At 39.4% G+C, this 16,707-nt stretch overlaps 2 protein-coding genes across 2 annotated transcripts; one reads left to right on the plus strand and one right to left on the minus strand.

The window, feature by feature from the left end:
• Positions 1 to 172: 172 nt before the first annotated feature.
• LOC110855170 lies at positions 173 to 3,787 on the plus strand. The gene is made up of 7 exons (XM_022103593.2): positions 173 to 384; positions 471 to 659; positions 739 to 874; positions 1,574 to 1,614; positions 1,825 to 1,877; positions 1,999 to 2,135; positions 2,628 to 3,787. Exons 1-7 carry the CDS (start codon positions 318 to 320, stop codon positions 3,688 to 3,690), a joined length of 1,686 nt encoding a protein of 561 aa, XP_021959285.1. The 5' UTR covers positions 173 to 317; the 3' UTR covers positions 3,691 to 3,787.
• Positions 3,788 to 5,682: 1,895 nt separating this feature from the next.
• On the minus strand, positions 5,683 to 16,123 carry LOC110844733 (serine protease filzig). Its single transcript, XM_022091014.2, has 15 exons — positions 16,035 to 16,123; positions 13,333 to 15,885; positions 12,685 to 13,237; positions 12,288 to 12,604; positions 11,384 to 11,499; positions 11,268 to 11,324; positions 11,068 to 11,156; positions 10,470 to 10,646; positions 9,133 to 9,303; positions 8,993 to 9,020; positions 7,572 to 7,848; positions 7,337 to 7,472; positions 6,145 to 6,293; positions 5,948 to 6,071; positions 5,683 to 5,883 (listed from the first exon to the last, which is right to left on the minus strand). The coding sequence occupies exons 2-15, from the start codon at positions 13,390 to 13,392 to the stop codon at positions 5,831 to 5,833; spliced, it is 2,307 nt and encodes a 768-aa protein (XP_021946706.2). The 5' UTR covers positions 13,393 to 15,885; positions 16,035 to 16,123; the 3' UTR covers positions 5,683 to 5,830.
• Between the last annotated feature and the right edge of the window lie 584 nt (positions 16,124 to 16,707).

Consider the following 16,707-nt stretch of genomic DNA (forward strand, 5'->3'; position numbering starts at 1 on the left):
TGCAGCATAAATAAAGACGAGCAAATCTTGGTTGGACTGACAGGCCAGGGATGATGATGAAGCAAAGCGTCGTCGTCGTGGTATTCTTAATGGGTGGGATACGTACACCGCACGTACATAACATCAATTTCCACTCTGAGAGAGGGTGCATTTCTTATTATTCATAATCCTGGGTCAATGCTTCGAACATCTTCAATCTCAATGTCGTTGTCGACCAGGTAGTTTGTACGATTAGAGGCTGGCTGGACTATACACATACATAGTTGCTCGCCATTATTAAATACTCAGCCGTAAGTACTCACATCCGGTAATCAAGAATGGGACGTTTTCAGCAATCTGGACTCTTATTGGCAAGTTTCATTCTCTGCATGGTAGATAGTAGAGGTAAGGAAAGGAACATGAATATTAAAAATTTGTCATCATCAGTTCTGTGAGTGATTCCTAAAAAGAAAACCTCATTTTTCTCACAGGGATTGCTGGAAATGTAAAACTTGTGGCAATGAATGGAAATCAGTACTGGTTTAGCACATCGTCTCCTTATGCACCCACCCTCAATTTCCACCTGGCTTATCAGTATTGTCGCACTCTCGGCCTGCAGTTAGCAGTTCTGGAGACAACGGAGGAGGTTGAGACAATTTCTGCATATCTTAACAGAGACGGTACCCAAAAATTTGTATTCCCTAAAGTTTTCATATTTATACCAAGTTTGTTAAGTGAACCTTAAATTATGCATTTCAGCAAATCCCATGACACATGGAAAGTACTGGACGAGTGGAAATAGGCTTGGGGCAGAAAGCTGGATTTGGATGAGTTCTGGAGAACAACTCAACAGCAGTTTTGCGGACTACTGGTTAAAAAACGGCGTGGGTGCGGCGTAAGTAATAAAATTATATTCAGTATGATATGCCAGCATGGATTTAAACCTATAGATAAGTAGGAATTAGCACGTTAACATTAATTTCGCAACTCTATACTTGCATGCATGCAGTACAATTAATCAAGGCGTAATAGCAAAAGGTTTAGACAGTTAGACGCATCAACTGCCTGGTTAGGTTAGGGAGGTCTTGTCGTTGTTACAACGAAACTTATTAAACAACAGTTAATTAATTATCTGTAACCATTGAATTTTCATCTATAATTAAGATAAGATAGCACACTTTATGACACAAGACTATGCATAATGACTGAATGACAGAATTACATGAAAAACAAATTTATTCAACTTGAATTTCTTTTTACTATGAAATGTGTTAATAGTCCCCATTTTCTGCCATTGTGCAGGTTTACGTGGCATTATCACACGTGAGAATCCAATAAAACAGCAGAGACATATTTATGAGAGCACTAATTGCTATTAATATATTCAATATTATTATGCTGAAAGTCAATATCGTGGGAGTCTCACATAGGTTATTGAAGAAACACATATTTAGTCCCTTGTTATTATTGCCATTTAATAAGAAATCCGACTTTTATCTTCAGCATAAGTACTTGCGAAAAAAATATGAATTGATGACATACTAGTACTACTAAATATATATAAAAATAATAACACTATTTTGTTTTGATTTAGGACTCCTGAAAATCCGAGGCATTGCATGTCGATGAAACCACGTAAGTTGTATGCACATTATTGCATTCCATTGGGTGTGTCTGTTCTGTAGAGTATTGTGTTTGGCAACAAATTCAACTTTAAGACAACAGAACGATCTACATCTAACCGGTCTGATGATCCAACTGTTATGTATTTTTATAAGAAAGCGTGTGCATGCATATCGGAGATATCGCTTGCCATTCATGCACAATTTGTATATATTGTTACAGCAATTAGCCCCATGACCAAACGAGCCATTTTCACGGCAGAGGAGTGCAACAAGGCAAGAAACCCACTATTACGAACTGATAATGATAATCCATTTTGCACCCAAATAAACAATAAACATGTCAATTTGGTCGCATTAGTTTCAAGTTGGCTAATACATGTCTGGTTACCTTTAGGCCTTCCCCTTTATTTGCGAGCAAGTGCGCTGTTTGTACTATAATTACCCGGTGATGATGTTCCCTGACCCAAGTGAACTTCGAACTGATATTGATCACGATGGGACCTCGGTCAGTCCATCAGAGTCCGAGTCGCGGTAAGACGACTTTCTTGGTAAGGACGACGACAGACATGGACATGTTTTATTATTTATATCATTTTTATTTTGCAAGTTTAATTTCTTCATTCTCTTTCTCAACTTTTTTATTCTCATGAGTGCCACAAATGTCATTCGATGAGAAACTCGTCACAGATTAGCATCTTTTTTGTAACTTATTGAGACCTTTTTGTTGACTTGATTACCATTTGTGTCTGCTTTATTGTCTAATAACTGACTGCGCTCTTCTCGCTCGTATGCTAATAACGCGGGTTCGACTGACCTTGTCAATACTTGTCCTTACATATTTTATTTTAACTTTATGCATGGCTTTGCTTTTATCCGCTTACCACACATACGTATGCATGCATAACAATGTTTCGTCTTTCAGCTTGGCATGTATCGTTTCTGAATCTGTAGCAATTTTCAGTCACATTGTGATACATATGTGTGTAACATTATAATAATATTGCAATTATGTTTTGTGTACAGAACCAGCATTCAATACTCAACAAGTGAACAAATTCAGAATAAAAATGTAATTCCAACTGAACGCAAAAGTAGACAATTGACGACGTTAACGACAGACATTGAAGGTGAAGAAAGTGGAAGAATCGACGGATCTAATAAAATTCAACGAAAAATGATGCTGCGACCAGTGATGTCAGTTTATCCAATTCCTTCCCATTCTTACAACAAGTACAAATTGTCTGCAGAGACCTCAACTCTTGCTAGCACAAAAAAACCTTTTTATAACAAAGCCACACATGACAACCTCTGGGGACCTTCTTCGTCTACAGAGTCAACTAATCCGACACTGAGCACTGGATTGGCCAAACTTCGCAAATTGAGCGAATCTTCCATTTTTAATAGTAAAAGGCCCACCATCTTCATTACTGGGAAAGCGGCGAAACCTTCCAACTCGACCTTCACCTCTGCAAAAATAATCAACAACGAAACCACACCAAAACCCTTTGCCCAATATGAAATTGTGACATCAAAGTCAACCACAGTCGATGGAGAAGAAATTATTGATGATCTAGAAGATACCGTGGCAGCCACAATGTTGTATCACAGATATGGTTCAGGTTCAGGACCCTCTGATCCAACTCACATTTTTGCTAGTGGCTACATAAGTACGGATCCATCCGTGGTGCTTGATGACGAACAAAACAACGTTGGAGGCGAAGTTGGGTTGGAAGATGCAACACTTTCTCGAGATCAATTTTTGGGAACAATTCCTAAATTCTTTGAGGGAAGTGGAATTCGTCGTCCAGACATGTCCAGCACGACTCGATTCCTTCATGACGAAAACGAAGTGACGACCACGACACAACGAGGCAATTCCCCTACGACAACGCCGAAATTGCAGCAGCAATACACCTTCCAAAGAGGAAAATCAAGCTTGGGCAGTAGTTGGATCAAAGCAAAACTTGAAAGAGGGACTCCGACTCCTTCAACCGCCGCTTCTATCATCGCAGACTCAATTTATTCAGCGACTGAAAAAATGGGACTGGGACCAAGACTAAAACTAAGACTTAGGCCACATAATTGACCTTGTAGTACTTTAATTAGCGTATACGACTTTACTAAACCAAAACAAATGCTGAATCTCGAGATTTTTTAATAAACCGAATAGATATGTAGTTAAACGTGTGTGGTTCATGTGATTCTGATCGTCATGCATGTTATGCTTTATTCCAGAGTTTGCTTTTACCTTCGTCGGTTCAAATAGAATTCTCGAAATCGTGGTGGGATTTCTGGGCGTCTAATAAGCATTTGGGTGTGCACTTTACGGGAATTCTTAATTAGCCGTGGATGGAACTGAGGGGATTATATACACATGTACATATGCATGTATGTACATACATACTTGTGTACATATGTGTGAGGAGTGTTATAATTGCTTAATTCCAATTCTATTGAAAGATCCGTCCGTGAGATAAGAAACATGATTGTTGACCAGCCTGATCAGTTTGCTACAGAATTTGGTATTGGAGATTGAGACAAAAAACGTAGGTTTGCTACCATCTCCATCATCATCTTGGTACAATAAACTGAGTTTTTGAGCAATTCTCGCTCAGTTTTGCTTCGTGATGATGATTATTCCCAAATGTGAGTGCCACTAAATTATGTGATTGCATTTTCTGGTTTAAACGATGCCCACTCGATTAGCCAAACAACTGAAGAGTTTCATCGGCTTGTCCCAACCACCTTCTTTTAACCTCCATCAACTCTGATCGTGCAAAAGAGCCATAAAAATGCTATTGATCGTTGTAAACATGTAAATGACATCGATAGAAACTTGTAATCGTAAAATCGAAATGAGAAGAGGTACAAGCCGATTCGAGAGAATTTTCCGTTTATTCAACTTATCATGGTGTATCGGCATTGCGTCCATTTTCTTGTCAAACCGCAATTACTCAGTAATATCGGCCATAATTCCAGCCGTCCTTTGCCTTTTTAGTTCTTTTCAAATGAAACCATAAAATTAATTTACAATCCTTTTTTTGGGGTTCCAATAAGTGTACAGTAATCGTTGTTTCTCGTTTTTGTTTGCTGGCACTCCATTTACGTACTTATTCCATATGTTGGGATTGATTTGCATGCATTGATGCACCAATACATACGTGATATAATACGAGAGAATAGGTGCACTAACCAAGAGTGACGAGCTACATAAGCGTCCAATTATTTTGGATTGGCAATAAATTGTAAAGTGAGAATGCAGCAATTGACAAGCATCATGGAAATGAAAAATCCGTTAACTCACGTCGCGACCAAACCCAATCACGATATTGTGGACCTTTGACCTCTTCCTTTAGCCACAAGTTGTAGTCCATCATATTTTTGCATAATGCACTTTTGTACATGATCTATTTCCTCATTTGTAAGTTTAGTTGTTTTATCCAATTTGTCCTTTGTCGCCATTGCTGCTTGCAATAAAAATGCTGGTAAAATATTCGAGACAACACGAACTCTGTGTGTCCATGGGTAAGGTCAGTGGAATTTACGCGTTCATCTCACTACCAACTTTTACAGCCGTGCATAGCAATGCACTTGTACAATACGACTCATTACTCGAGGGTAATAAAAGTAATGCTTAACTAACCTGCGGCTCTAGAGAGACGCAGATTTATATTCATCACATGATTTTTACTCTTTTGTTTATTGCGACCTTTGATGAGCTTGTTGAAACTGTACCTGACATCCGAAATTGAGAAATGGAAAGAACAAAGGTGAAAATGCGAAGGATCATAAAGTGAAGTAGACCACACTCTGCAATCACCTAATGGTCTCACTAATAGGTGTGAAATACTGCCCATAACTGTCTTATAAATCCACACTCAATAAGCTCCCCATAACCGAGCGTAGCAATAATAGCAGGTAACAAATGAGTGAAAATAATATCTGTGTACATGTGTACGTACATACCATGATGCTGTTCTTAATAGCCATTCGCAAAAATCTTTCCACGGCTGTAGGGTAAAAAATACGGCACATAACAAAGTCATGAAATGAACAGTTTCCCCAATGTGAAATTATCTAGTTTTAGGTTTTACGAAGATTTTAATAGGATTGATTTGCATGCATCCCAAATACAAAATAAAATATAGTGTACAATTTCAAGATGATACAACAATGTTGCCCATTTCGCTCTAACAATATACGTGTTAAATAATTAACAATATCCGCTAAACGCACCACACTCCGTCACTCGCTTCCTTTCGAATCCACTCAATTAGTGCTGAAAACGACAAAGAATACAATTTTATAACGGTTCACAAATGATGCATAACTTGGATACATACCAAAGTGGATTTTTGTATACACGCCAGGCTGTTTTTTTCTTCCGCAACCTCGGCCCCAGCTCGTGATTCCAGCAAGAATGTACTTTTCATTGTCCTTCACAATCAATCCGCCGCCACTGTCGCCCTGAACATCCGTGTAACGATTCGAAATGTTTAGGACTTGTAGTTAATTAAGAAATCCAACAGAGTAAAAATACCACGCAAGCATCAACTTCTCCAGCCATGTATCCAGCACACATCATCGAGTCCGTCACGGGATAATTGTACTCCTTGTAGAGCTCCTTACAAAAAGAGTCGTTAAATACTTGAACTGTCGCCTTCTGCAGTTCATCCGATGGATTCCCACCTTGACAAAGTTGAAACATTCCGAGAGTAAGTATTTATCATGGAAAAATATTTACTTAATTTTACTGACAGCCCCAAATATTTCCAACGTTATCATCATACGATACAAGTCGTAAACTGTGCTTCATTCAAGCGAGACACCTACAAATAACATATTTTGATACGTCCGGAAACAATTGTTTGCTCTCAAGCCTGTCATATAAATTGACGAAGGAAGATTGCGTGCAAACCACGTCGTCTCTATTTCAAAGATTTTTTCGGGGAACCCTTGTGGGCATTTTACACTCTACCAACTGATACTTCTCTCTCTCATAGGTGATAAGATTGCACGAGACTCCAGCACTACAGTCGTCACAATCAGGCTTAATAAAATTAAGTGCACTGCAACAACGGAGCGACCAAGAAATGCGACTGACTAGCTGATCAGATAGAGCCGTAATTCACAGATTATAGAAAGTTACGACCACGAACGATTTAACAACAGGGTTTAAAGGGGAAGGATAAATCAAGCCGAAGAAGGATTATCAGCGAAGAGAATGAAGAGTTGATAAATGGCAATTTTGGCCCTCACTGAGTGAACTGGGCGACATTAAAAACAGAGAATTGGACACCAGCCGTCGGATGTCTGCCTGAGAAAGTGGGTCCTTTAATAATGCTGCGGATATTTACATCTCCTTGTGATCTCCTGCAGTCCCCCCTCCAGATACTTACAAAGCTTACAAAAGGAGAGTAATGAACAAGGAATGCACGCGTTGTTGGACTTTATTACTCATGATGCTGCCTTGAACTATGCCCAACTAAACCACGCCATCATCACCAAGTTAAAGGGTTCACAGTCTACACGAATATGAAGCCCTTTATTTTTGTTGTTATAGTTAACAACAAAAAGTCCTTCAAGGCATTAATGCTCCGATTCCGTGCATTAATTCAGGTGTCAAGAATACATAACTTATAGCTTGAGGACATCCCAATGCGAATTTGTTTACCATTCTGTGGACGTATATTTATACGTAGCGAGGAATAATAAGGGCTTCTAATCCTTACCTTCTTGTTGAAGTCCCCATCCGGTGATGGTGGCATATTTGTCCACCAGCGATTCACTTTTATCTGAAGGCAAACAAATTGGCGTCGGTCTCGGAATATGAGGACGCGCCTCCACTTCCGGAATAAATCTACGTCTCTAAAATGAATCAAATTAATGCAACAAGTTCGACGAGTGCTGGTGGGAATAATATTTTAACGCGATAAGCATTATGTTCGTAGGTATGGATCTGCTCACAGAGTGAAAGTCGAACGTGTCATATCGGTAGAAGGCTGACTGGGACGATGTAAACTCAATTGGTCGATCCAGGCGAAGGAGAGCGACATCGTAATCAAATGAGACATTGTTGTAGAGCGGATGGACCAGGATTTTGTCGACACCGAAGCGCACACTCCCTCCAGGCACGTCGTCCAATCTGGTCACATCGTGCTCGATGAGGAGAACTTGAAATAATTCTTTCAGACCCTGCACACCGCGAGCAGGAACGCTCCTCGGCTCCCTGATTACCTTGTTGCTATCCAAAAAGAAGAATATTTTATACCCGAATTGAAGCTAATGCTTCTTTCCCCTTTGATATCAGGCATGTAGTGCATGTGACACCGTGATAAAGCTACTGGCCAAAGTGCGACTTATTTGTGAGGCTAGTGGGAACAATAAGAAAGCCAACCAACCAACAACCAAGCGTCAGAAAAGTTGGAGATGTCGACTTTGATAATGAAACTCAGCTACAAATTACCTTGGACATCTTTATTGCTCTCAAATATGACCTGACTTGGAGCAAAGCATGGTTGGGCTGGCTGCATAGCTGAACTAACTAAATATATATATAACCCAGGTCTCATTGCTGACTACTAGGTATTTTATAATGCTGTAGTATTATTATTATGGCATTAGGGTGGAAACTGCTTGATCATATTCTTCTGATTCTGTCTTTTCAACCCCACTTGTTGTGTAACCACTACTGCGACCATTACTACTTGATAATACACTACAAAAGTAGCCAATTGTGTTTTATAACTGTCTTTCTGATTAGTTGGAAGAACTTGTGTGACACTATTTGACAAAAACTGCCGCATTTTTTATGACCGGTCACATCAATTTATTTTTATTGTTGAATTATGCCCAGGAATGCAAAATATTGACCAAATTTGGATCTTTTATTACTCGTATTTTTTACCCACCAAAGAATGCATCACCTGCCTTTAAAACCCCATTTTGCTTATTCTACTGGTGGCACTCTGTCTTGCACAATTAATTTTCTACATTTCCTCTTTTGGCGTAGCATGTAGACGAAATATTTTTATTTTCGCAAATTATTATGCAAAAATACTTTTTGAATGTATTTAATAATAAAGACCGCGCCAAACGCTCGTCGGAGAAAAATCATGTCGACTTTGAGTTGGTTGGCGTGCATGGATATTACTTTTTAGGCGTGGATGGCAAATGTGGGATTCTCACTTGCCCGATTTATACGTACGTGTTCGAAAGAGAAAGAAGTTGCAGAGGAAAAGCTCAAGTCATAGCTGATGCAGGCATGGACATAAAAGCTCGAATGATGGAGGTGAGAGCAAAATGAAGGTAGACTAAGCTCTATTGCTATCAATTTTGAAGGGGTATTAAAAATGGAAAAGCAGCAATTTCGTTTATGGCTCACTTACTTGGAGACACAATGTGCCGCCGTGATCACTGCAATAAAGTAGACCATTAAATTATTAGCTCCCTTCTCCTCTTATTAAATAGAAAGCATTTTATCCTGCTCGCCGTGAAAACAAAAAGAAATTCATTGATGCAGGCTCACCATAACGGTCAGAGATGAGAGAACCCCCACAGAATGGTCGTCCATTTGTTGACCTGGGGGAGGATGACGTTCTTACCAGAGCCACAGTCCACCCAAACTCGGCCGGGGTGGCGGGGTGGCCACCAACAATGCGTCCTTTTGACAAGTAATGGTCATCTCGAACTCCACATCCTACGCAGTTGAATGCATTTATGTATAATTCCTCACTGCAGCTAAACCAACAAAGCCGTCGAAAAAGCCATAATGCAACAGTGCATATTTTATGAATGAAGGTAAGAAGAAACATAAACAACTGCTTTGTGAACAAACATAAAACCTGTGACTTGTAACAAATACCTGCTGTTGCAATCACACCGAAAGGTCCACCGTCTTAAATACCCTCTGCTCTATCTGTCTAACCAAAAGTTTTCCCATCGTCATCACCAAAGATGACGAGAAGAGTGACTAGGAGAAAAGAGGTTTTGCCTGTCTATTTGTTTAACCAAGAGGAATTTGGGAAGGAGCATATGGGAAGAAAACTTTTAAACAACTTGATTTCCTGGAACAAGATCATATTTACTTTTCAATTAAAGTGACTGAGTCTATCACATAATTTGGATGAGAAAGCTGGCCCAACCACCAAGCCACAGTCAGTGGTGTACATTAATCCACAATGGATTTTTTAAAAGGCTCTCCCACGAACAAGAATGAATGGTACCCACTCCAGAATATCATGGAGGAGGAGAGACACTAGGCAAACAAAATTGCTTGAGATATTTATGAATAATTTTTCTATTTGCATTCCATACGATTATAGATCCTTGTCCTCATCTTCACGGAATACAGATCTCCCGTCTCTCGACATGTCCACTCGTAACCAAAAAGTAACATGTAAATCCTTGATAGTTTTTCTGCCTCCTATTGTATCATTGATTTTTTATTTATTGCATGACCACCGTGGGTAAATATTTCGATTTTAGACTGTCAAGTCCCTGCTGGCTTCAACACAACTTTTCCATGCAGTCACTCTCTGGAATAGCCTAACTACAGCCTAAAAAGAAAACCCCCATCTCCATAAAGCACCAACAACAAAACTACCACGCATTACCACACACGAAGTGAACACGGTGTGGTAGACACGAACGAAAAAGTCCTAAGAACTGGGCAAATAAAATGCAACGCAATATTTTCATGTGAATAAATGCATCGTACGTCAACTTGAGTGTCACAATTAACTGATCCCCATATTTGTATGTGTCTCCAGATAAAGGGGATTTCGTAATGCAAGATTCCTCATTTGCATATATTACGTATATTAATATTAATGTATTATACACGTATACAAATGCAGAACTTACTGCAGTCTCCAATGCGAATCCGTGGCTTCTCCGTAACTCCCCCCGCTGCTTCTTTGTGAATATCTTTCCCCGAAGTCGCAGATGACAATGCCAATGTGAAGTCATTTTCCGTGGATGTGGTGACATTAGCTTCATTTCTTAAGGGAGCCGAAATCACCTTGCTTTGTGGTTTGTGTCCTGCAACGTGAAACAAAGTGCAATGGATTAACTTTTGTGCATCGTTATTGCAATGTCAATTTGATTCAGCGTGTGAAAGCAAGCATAAAAGTATGATGATGATGACGGTGTGTTTAAGCACAAAGTAAACTGCTTAGTCATTGCCAAATCTCGACTTATGCAAATGACAATTGAACCTGTGCAAAAATTAAGGATTGGCTAAATTCCAGAAGTGGTTCATGACCATGCGATTGAGTGAATAATACTTAAAAAGTAATCATCAAACTTTTCATATTCATTTCATCGAGCTTTCATTTGACTTGACTAAACACGGATCGGTTCATGATGAGACTGGGAGAAAGGCAGCCAGAAAATAAGTGAGTGAGACGTAGAAATAACTTGAGCATTACCGGAACTCAACCCGGGTCTCGGACTCTCTTACCGTTTTCTGGAGACGACTCAAGTGAACAAGTAACTGCACAATCAAATACTGCAGGAAGCGCCGATGTGGCGTGTGATCGGAATGTTAGTCTGCACAATAACAATACAGTTCATTAAAGGTAAACCGGGCGAAATGAGATTATGGCTCAATTTGAGGTAAGTATTAAGTAGAGATTAAATTGACAAATAAATAAACCTAACATCAGCTTTCCATTCGATGAGCTGTAGACTTTTCGAGGTTTACGATTTCCACAAAATCTGGGAGAAAACACAATTTACAGAATGATACACCATGATTTTGAATTAAATTCGCTTACGTGTTATTAAGATTTGGAGTATTGTCAGTCACAAGCAGCGAATTTTCGGTGCAACTAACCAGCGCCGGTAGTTGGAACCATACACATTTGAACTTTAGCTTGCACGTCCCATCAGACTGAAAGAATGTCCAACCATCATTTTAACAATCACCCACATTCTAGTAGTTCAATTAATTATGCAACTTTTTGCGAATTCCTCATCAACAGTCAGCAACAAGCAGAAGATAAGAACAAAGTAAGTCATATTTTTGTAGCAACGACGAAAGTTTGCTCGAGACAGACAGCCCATTTTTCATTTGTAATCGGTCATTTACTGTGTTACTCAGCCCATAAATCTTTTGAAACACGTCGTGTACTCAATTTATGCCGTCAAGCTTACCAGGATTTTATATCAAAAATTGTGTACGACATCTTATTCAACGAAGCATTATCGTTGTTGACTCTGTGCATTTGCGATGCCTGTTCAGCACGCAACAACCTTAATGTCATGTCATGTTCTCATTTGAATTATGCTCATCTGTTGGATCATTGAACTACATCACATCATCAACTTCAACCCTTTTTCTCGTTACTTGTCGCACCTCAACCATCCACCAAAACCCCACATCACGTCTCCCTACTGCTCTCTCTCTCTCTCTCCCCATTATCTCTGCCGGAAAAGATTTTAACGTTCAGTGTTTTGGCATGACTCAGGTTCTCATTACGTAATATGATGTACATACATAAATACGTGAGCACCTTAATCATGCAACTCGGTCGCATGAGATCATACGGAATACGCAACATTAGTTTGATTACATTAACTCTTCATTTCTTAAATAAAGCATTTGTGTAACTGACGTTGTCCCCCAAAATATGTATTCATGCGTATTATTGTATATGTACATGTAAATATGCAGCTTACATTGAATGTCCACGAGCACGTTTTCGAGCCACCGGGTTCTGCTGGACCTGCGTTGACGGAAACAGCCTGATGCACCGGATGGTGAAGGGGAGGAGGAAAGAATGATGGAAAACCACGTTGATCTTGGGATATGAACGGCTGTCTTTGGGAGGAGGACCACGTCTGCTTCTCAAGTGAGTCGTCGTCTCTGAAGGGAAAGTTGAAGGAGCTTCGTCGCTTTCTTTTCCCGTTGACATTGCCAACGGGCGACGAAGACGTTCCCAGGCGCAGATTTGCTCTCACAAATGGTTGAATCTGGTATGTGCCGCATGGAATGTCTGTGGGAAAAATGTTCCAGTCAAAAGTGTAAAGTGATTTTGCATACTTAAAATATTATTGTCTTAAAGTGATTGCGCACTGTAGGACGTATCCCACCCTGTTTGAGATGGCTTCAAAAGGGTGGGAATCTCTGGATAGGATAACAGCAAATCAATTGAGGGTTTATTAAAATGAAACCCAGCAGATCCTCCGGCACTGCTCTGGATTTGTTGCTGGAATTGAAGATTTTGCTGAGAATGTTGAATGTTTCCAGGAACGCCGAGGAACGGGTTGGCCGGATACGGGTTGTACCAGCCCCCACCAAAACCAAATCCAAGGCCAAATGCTCCTCCAAAGAATTGGGGTTGATTTGCACCCCAGCCAATTTGAAGCCCCCCTCCTGGATTTGTTGGTGGAAACCCAAATGAGATTCCAGATACTGCATTTGCATTTGCATTTGCATTCGCACTCGCTTGGACCGACGACGCAGCTCCTGAACTGACACTAGCAGCAAAAGGGAAGTTTGACCAGCCAAATGACTGCGTGGGGAAAATTCCTTGGGCTTTGTTATGGTGGACCAAGGACTGAGATTGTTGCGCCACGAACTGCTCTTGAGTGGGGACAAAATATCGCTCGTGTGGATTACTGGACACCTTTACAACAAACACCGGTATGACCATTAGTTTAGACCTTATTATTAAATACTTCGTTTCAGTCTTGAAGGATTAAAATAAAAATTTGCACTTACACAAATTAACAAAAAATTACTGAAACAAGAGATCACAAAACTTGTAAGGATTTTCCCCATGTTTAAGCCGACTCTCGGGGGCAGAATCAGAGCTCAATCACAGAAGAAGAAGTGGTTGGAAGAGTCTCCAGTTGACTAATTATATGTTTATGAAGTGGAATGTTTCGTGTATATTAAAAGATGAATTTGGGTCAACAGACACATTTTTATGCCTTTTTTGGACGACTGCACACGCTCACATTGTCAGAGATAAAAGTGAAAATCGGATGTCAGGTTGATTTGTCCGGGAGCAAGTGATGCGTGGTCTCGTTTCATTGTGAATGCAAATTAGCCGTGCAGTGATCAATTCTTCATGCATGCATACATGAAACAATGGCTATTTAATGGTGGTAAACAGTGACAGTTTATCTTGTTATTATGCATAAATTAAAAGCTTGAATGAGTTAAAGTGCTCTAATGATGCATAAAATGCACTTGTTCATGAAAGAGGTGCAACGTAATTAGCATTTTTATTGTCTGTTGTGTAGAGAGTTAATATAAAGAAGTCTCTTTTTTACTGTACGATTACGCTGTTACGCAAAGCCTCGCCGATAACGATTTCAAATGTCTGCATATGTAAGTCTGCATTTCCAGTTGAGGTGAGCATGATGAACCATAACCTTTTATTGGCAAGCAGGTGCTTAATAGGTGGGCCATCTATCACCTGCATAATTATGTACTTGGAGTCGCAGGAATATTAATAATCGAAAGGAAACTTTGCATTTCATAACGAAAATTAAACAGTTTCTCATTTGTCTCCAGCAACGTCAACCTGAAAGTTTGCGTCATTACTTCGTCACAACAGTGGGTCCCAGAACTTTTACTCGTGAATGTGCCAACAAATGGGAGATCAGTTCTGAAAAAGAAATCTGAGTACTTTATGCACAACGACGGCCAAAAATGACTTGACTTGGTTACTCTTGATCCTCCTCTTAAGTTTAGTTGATCTGGTTCTTTGTGGTCACACTGCTCTAAAACGCGATAGGATGTCCACCAAAGCTGGAAACCGTACAGCTATCTCAATATCTCATCGTCATCAACGAAGCCATCATCCAAATGCGATGAGCTCATGCATCGCGAAGGAATAACAGATGTGTTTTTAGTCCCATCCTTCCCTGCTGGACTCATTTGTCAATTGTTATGCACACGGCGTTTGTCGTTGAAGCTTGGAATCATTTTTAAGCTATTTCACCAGAGAGTGAACTTTGCTTAATCTTTTAGGTATTATACCTCAAACATCAAAGAAGGATAACGAATCTTGGTTCAAATTCTGTTATTCAACCAGCACCTCTCACATTTAAATTCATGTAATAGACAATGACAATAGGTTCACTCCTCCAATACAGCCTAATCTGTTGCACATCCCGATTGTCTTGTAAAAATGTATGTGATTCAAGGTAGACGAGTTCTCGATATTGCTTTTACTTCTTAGAGCCGTGGTACTTATACATATGCTAATTAATTTATGATAAGATAACAGCAATTGATTATACTTTGATAGTACAACTACTTATTCAGCATTTATGTACCCAGTGCTACAAACATATTTATTATTACACTTGTCTCATTTTCCTCGTCCTGCTTCTTAACCCGTGTGGAATGCTGTGATGCAATGGTATTGATTTATTTTTTGCCTCCGTTGTGGACAACAATGTGGACAACAATCCTTTACACACGTCATGAACTGAAACAATTTGAAAGATTCTGCTCATATCTAGCAAATAGATCGCGTTTTCCCATCATTCCAACATGGATTCATTCTAATGGCATTTATGAGTTGGCATTTATTTTACATACGAGCTCATTTGCTCCCTCCTACACTTAACCTCAAATCAATTGATGAAACCATGCATGAAAAGTTCTCCGAACTAAATTCATAGTTGAAGCGTATTTATCAGCCATGTTAAATTATTTCAAATAATCTCAAGCGATGAAGTCAAGAATGTTTGAATAGTCCACAAACCTAATTCCGTCTAAATCATTAAGAAATAATTAAGGATATTAAGTAAATTAGTTTTATTAAGTAGTCCTCCAAAATAAAAATTTGCTAGCTGAAACGCTGTTCATTGTACCCACATATTTTACACTCGATAATAGTAGGTTACAAGTATGTGCAAGAGCTATGCAAATAAGATGTATTTTTATATGGCAAGTTTGCATTTGATGAAGAGCAGGCTTTGACTGTTACATGTCCACAGCGTGATTATTTGCAATCACATTCTTTGCGAAGGATTTATGTTGCTTCCACTCAAATTCTGATAGCGGAAAAATGCGCCATAATAGATGGACTCGAATTCAAAACTGAGCACATAAATCTTTGGGCGACTTCTTTTGCTTCTGGGTTGCGTGCGTGATAATTCAAATCCGTAATGAAATTCTGAGAGGAGAATAAGATATGCAAATGTTAGTCAAACTCTAACAAACACGAGCACACATGGTCAGACAACGAATGCAGTGTGTTTTAAAGCCTGCTGATCACCACTATCAAAGAGATGCGGAGGAGACGCAATTGATCTATAAAAACACAAATTAAAATTAAATTAATCCGTGTGATCCCTGAGGCGCACATTTAACACGTACAGGACAATAGGTTCAAGCTATTCCAAGCATGTTAAATACGTACAAAACCAGCCAGTAAACGCTGATGAGGCGACCAAACTCACCCAACACAAGATTCGTTGGCTTTTAAATTATTGCCATCCTCTCGATGATGATGAATAATTAGAATAATGAGGAATACAGAAGACACGATTATTATTGGCGTTGGGTACGCGGACGACGCTCAAGTCAAGCCGAGCATAATACTCGCATATATTACGGGTGTATGTATGCACATAGATAATAACGATTTATTATAGCGATTAACTACCATAGCTCCAGACAGACAAGAATGGCTAGAGGCGAATTAGACACGAGATTGCGTAATGGATGGGTTTGGTGAGATTTACATTTTTGCCATATTCGTTAATCTCCACTTGACTTTCCTATTGACTGTCGTCCCGTCGTCTCAACTTTGCTCGGCCGTGCGGAAAATTGAACAGTGCCAAATGATTATAGCAACTATGTAAAGGGGTACGTCGACGTATTTATGCATCTAATGTCTAAAGTTAAAGCTTTTATAACAATAATAAAAAGGCTTCGAGATTAAGAATATTTCCAGACGACTAAAAAATGAGAACTCCCACGAACTATCAAGTTTGACAGTTTCTAATTTTACTTGAAAAGTTGATTTCTGTTTTTTTTATATTCTAATGGTAATGGAATTTGTTAATCCAGTTGCGAATTTCAGGTATAAACTTGTCAAGTAAATAAATTCTTAGATTCATTAAATTTAGA

This window comes from Folsomia candida, unplaced genomic scaffold (genome assembly GCF_002217175.1).
Source record: "Folsomia candida strain VU population unplaced genomic scaffold, ASM221717v1 Fcan01_Sc001, whole genome shotgun sequence".
NCBI classification, from domain to species: Eukaryota; Metazoa; Arthropoda; class Collembola; order Entomobryomorpha; family Isotomidae; genus Folsomia; species Folsomia candida.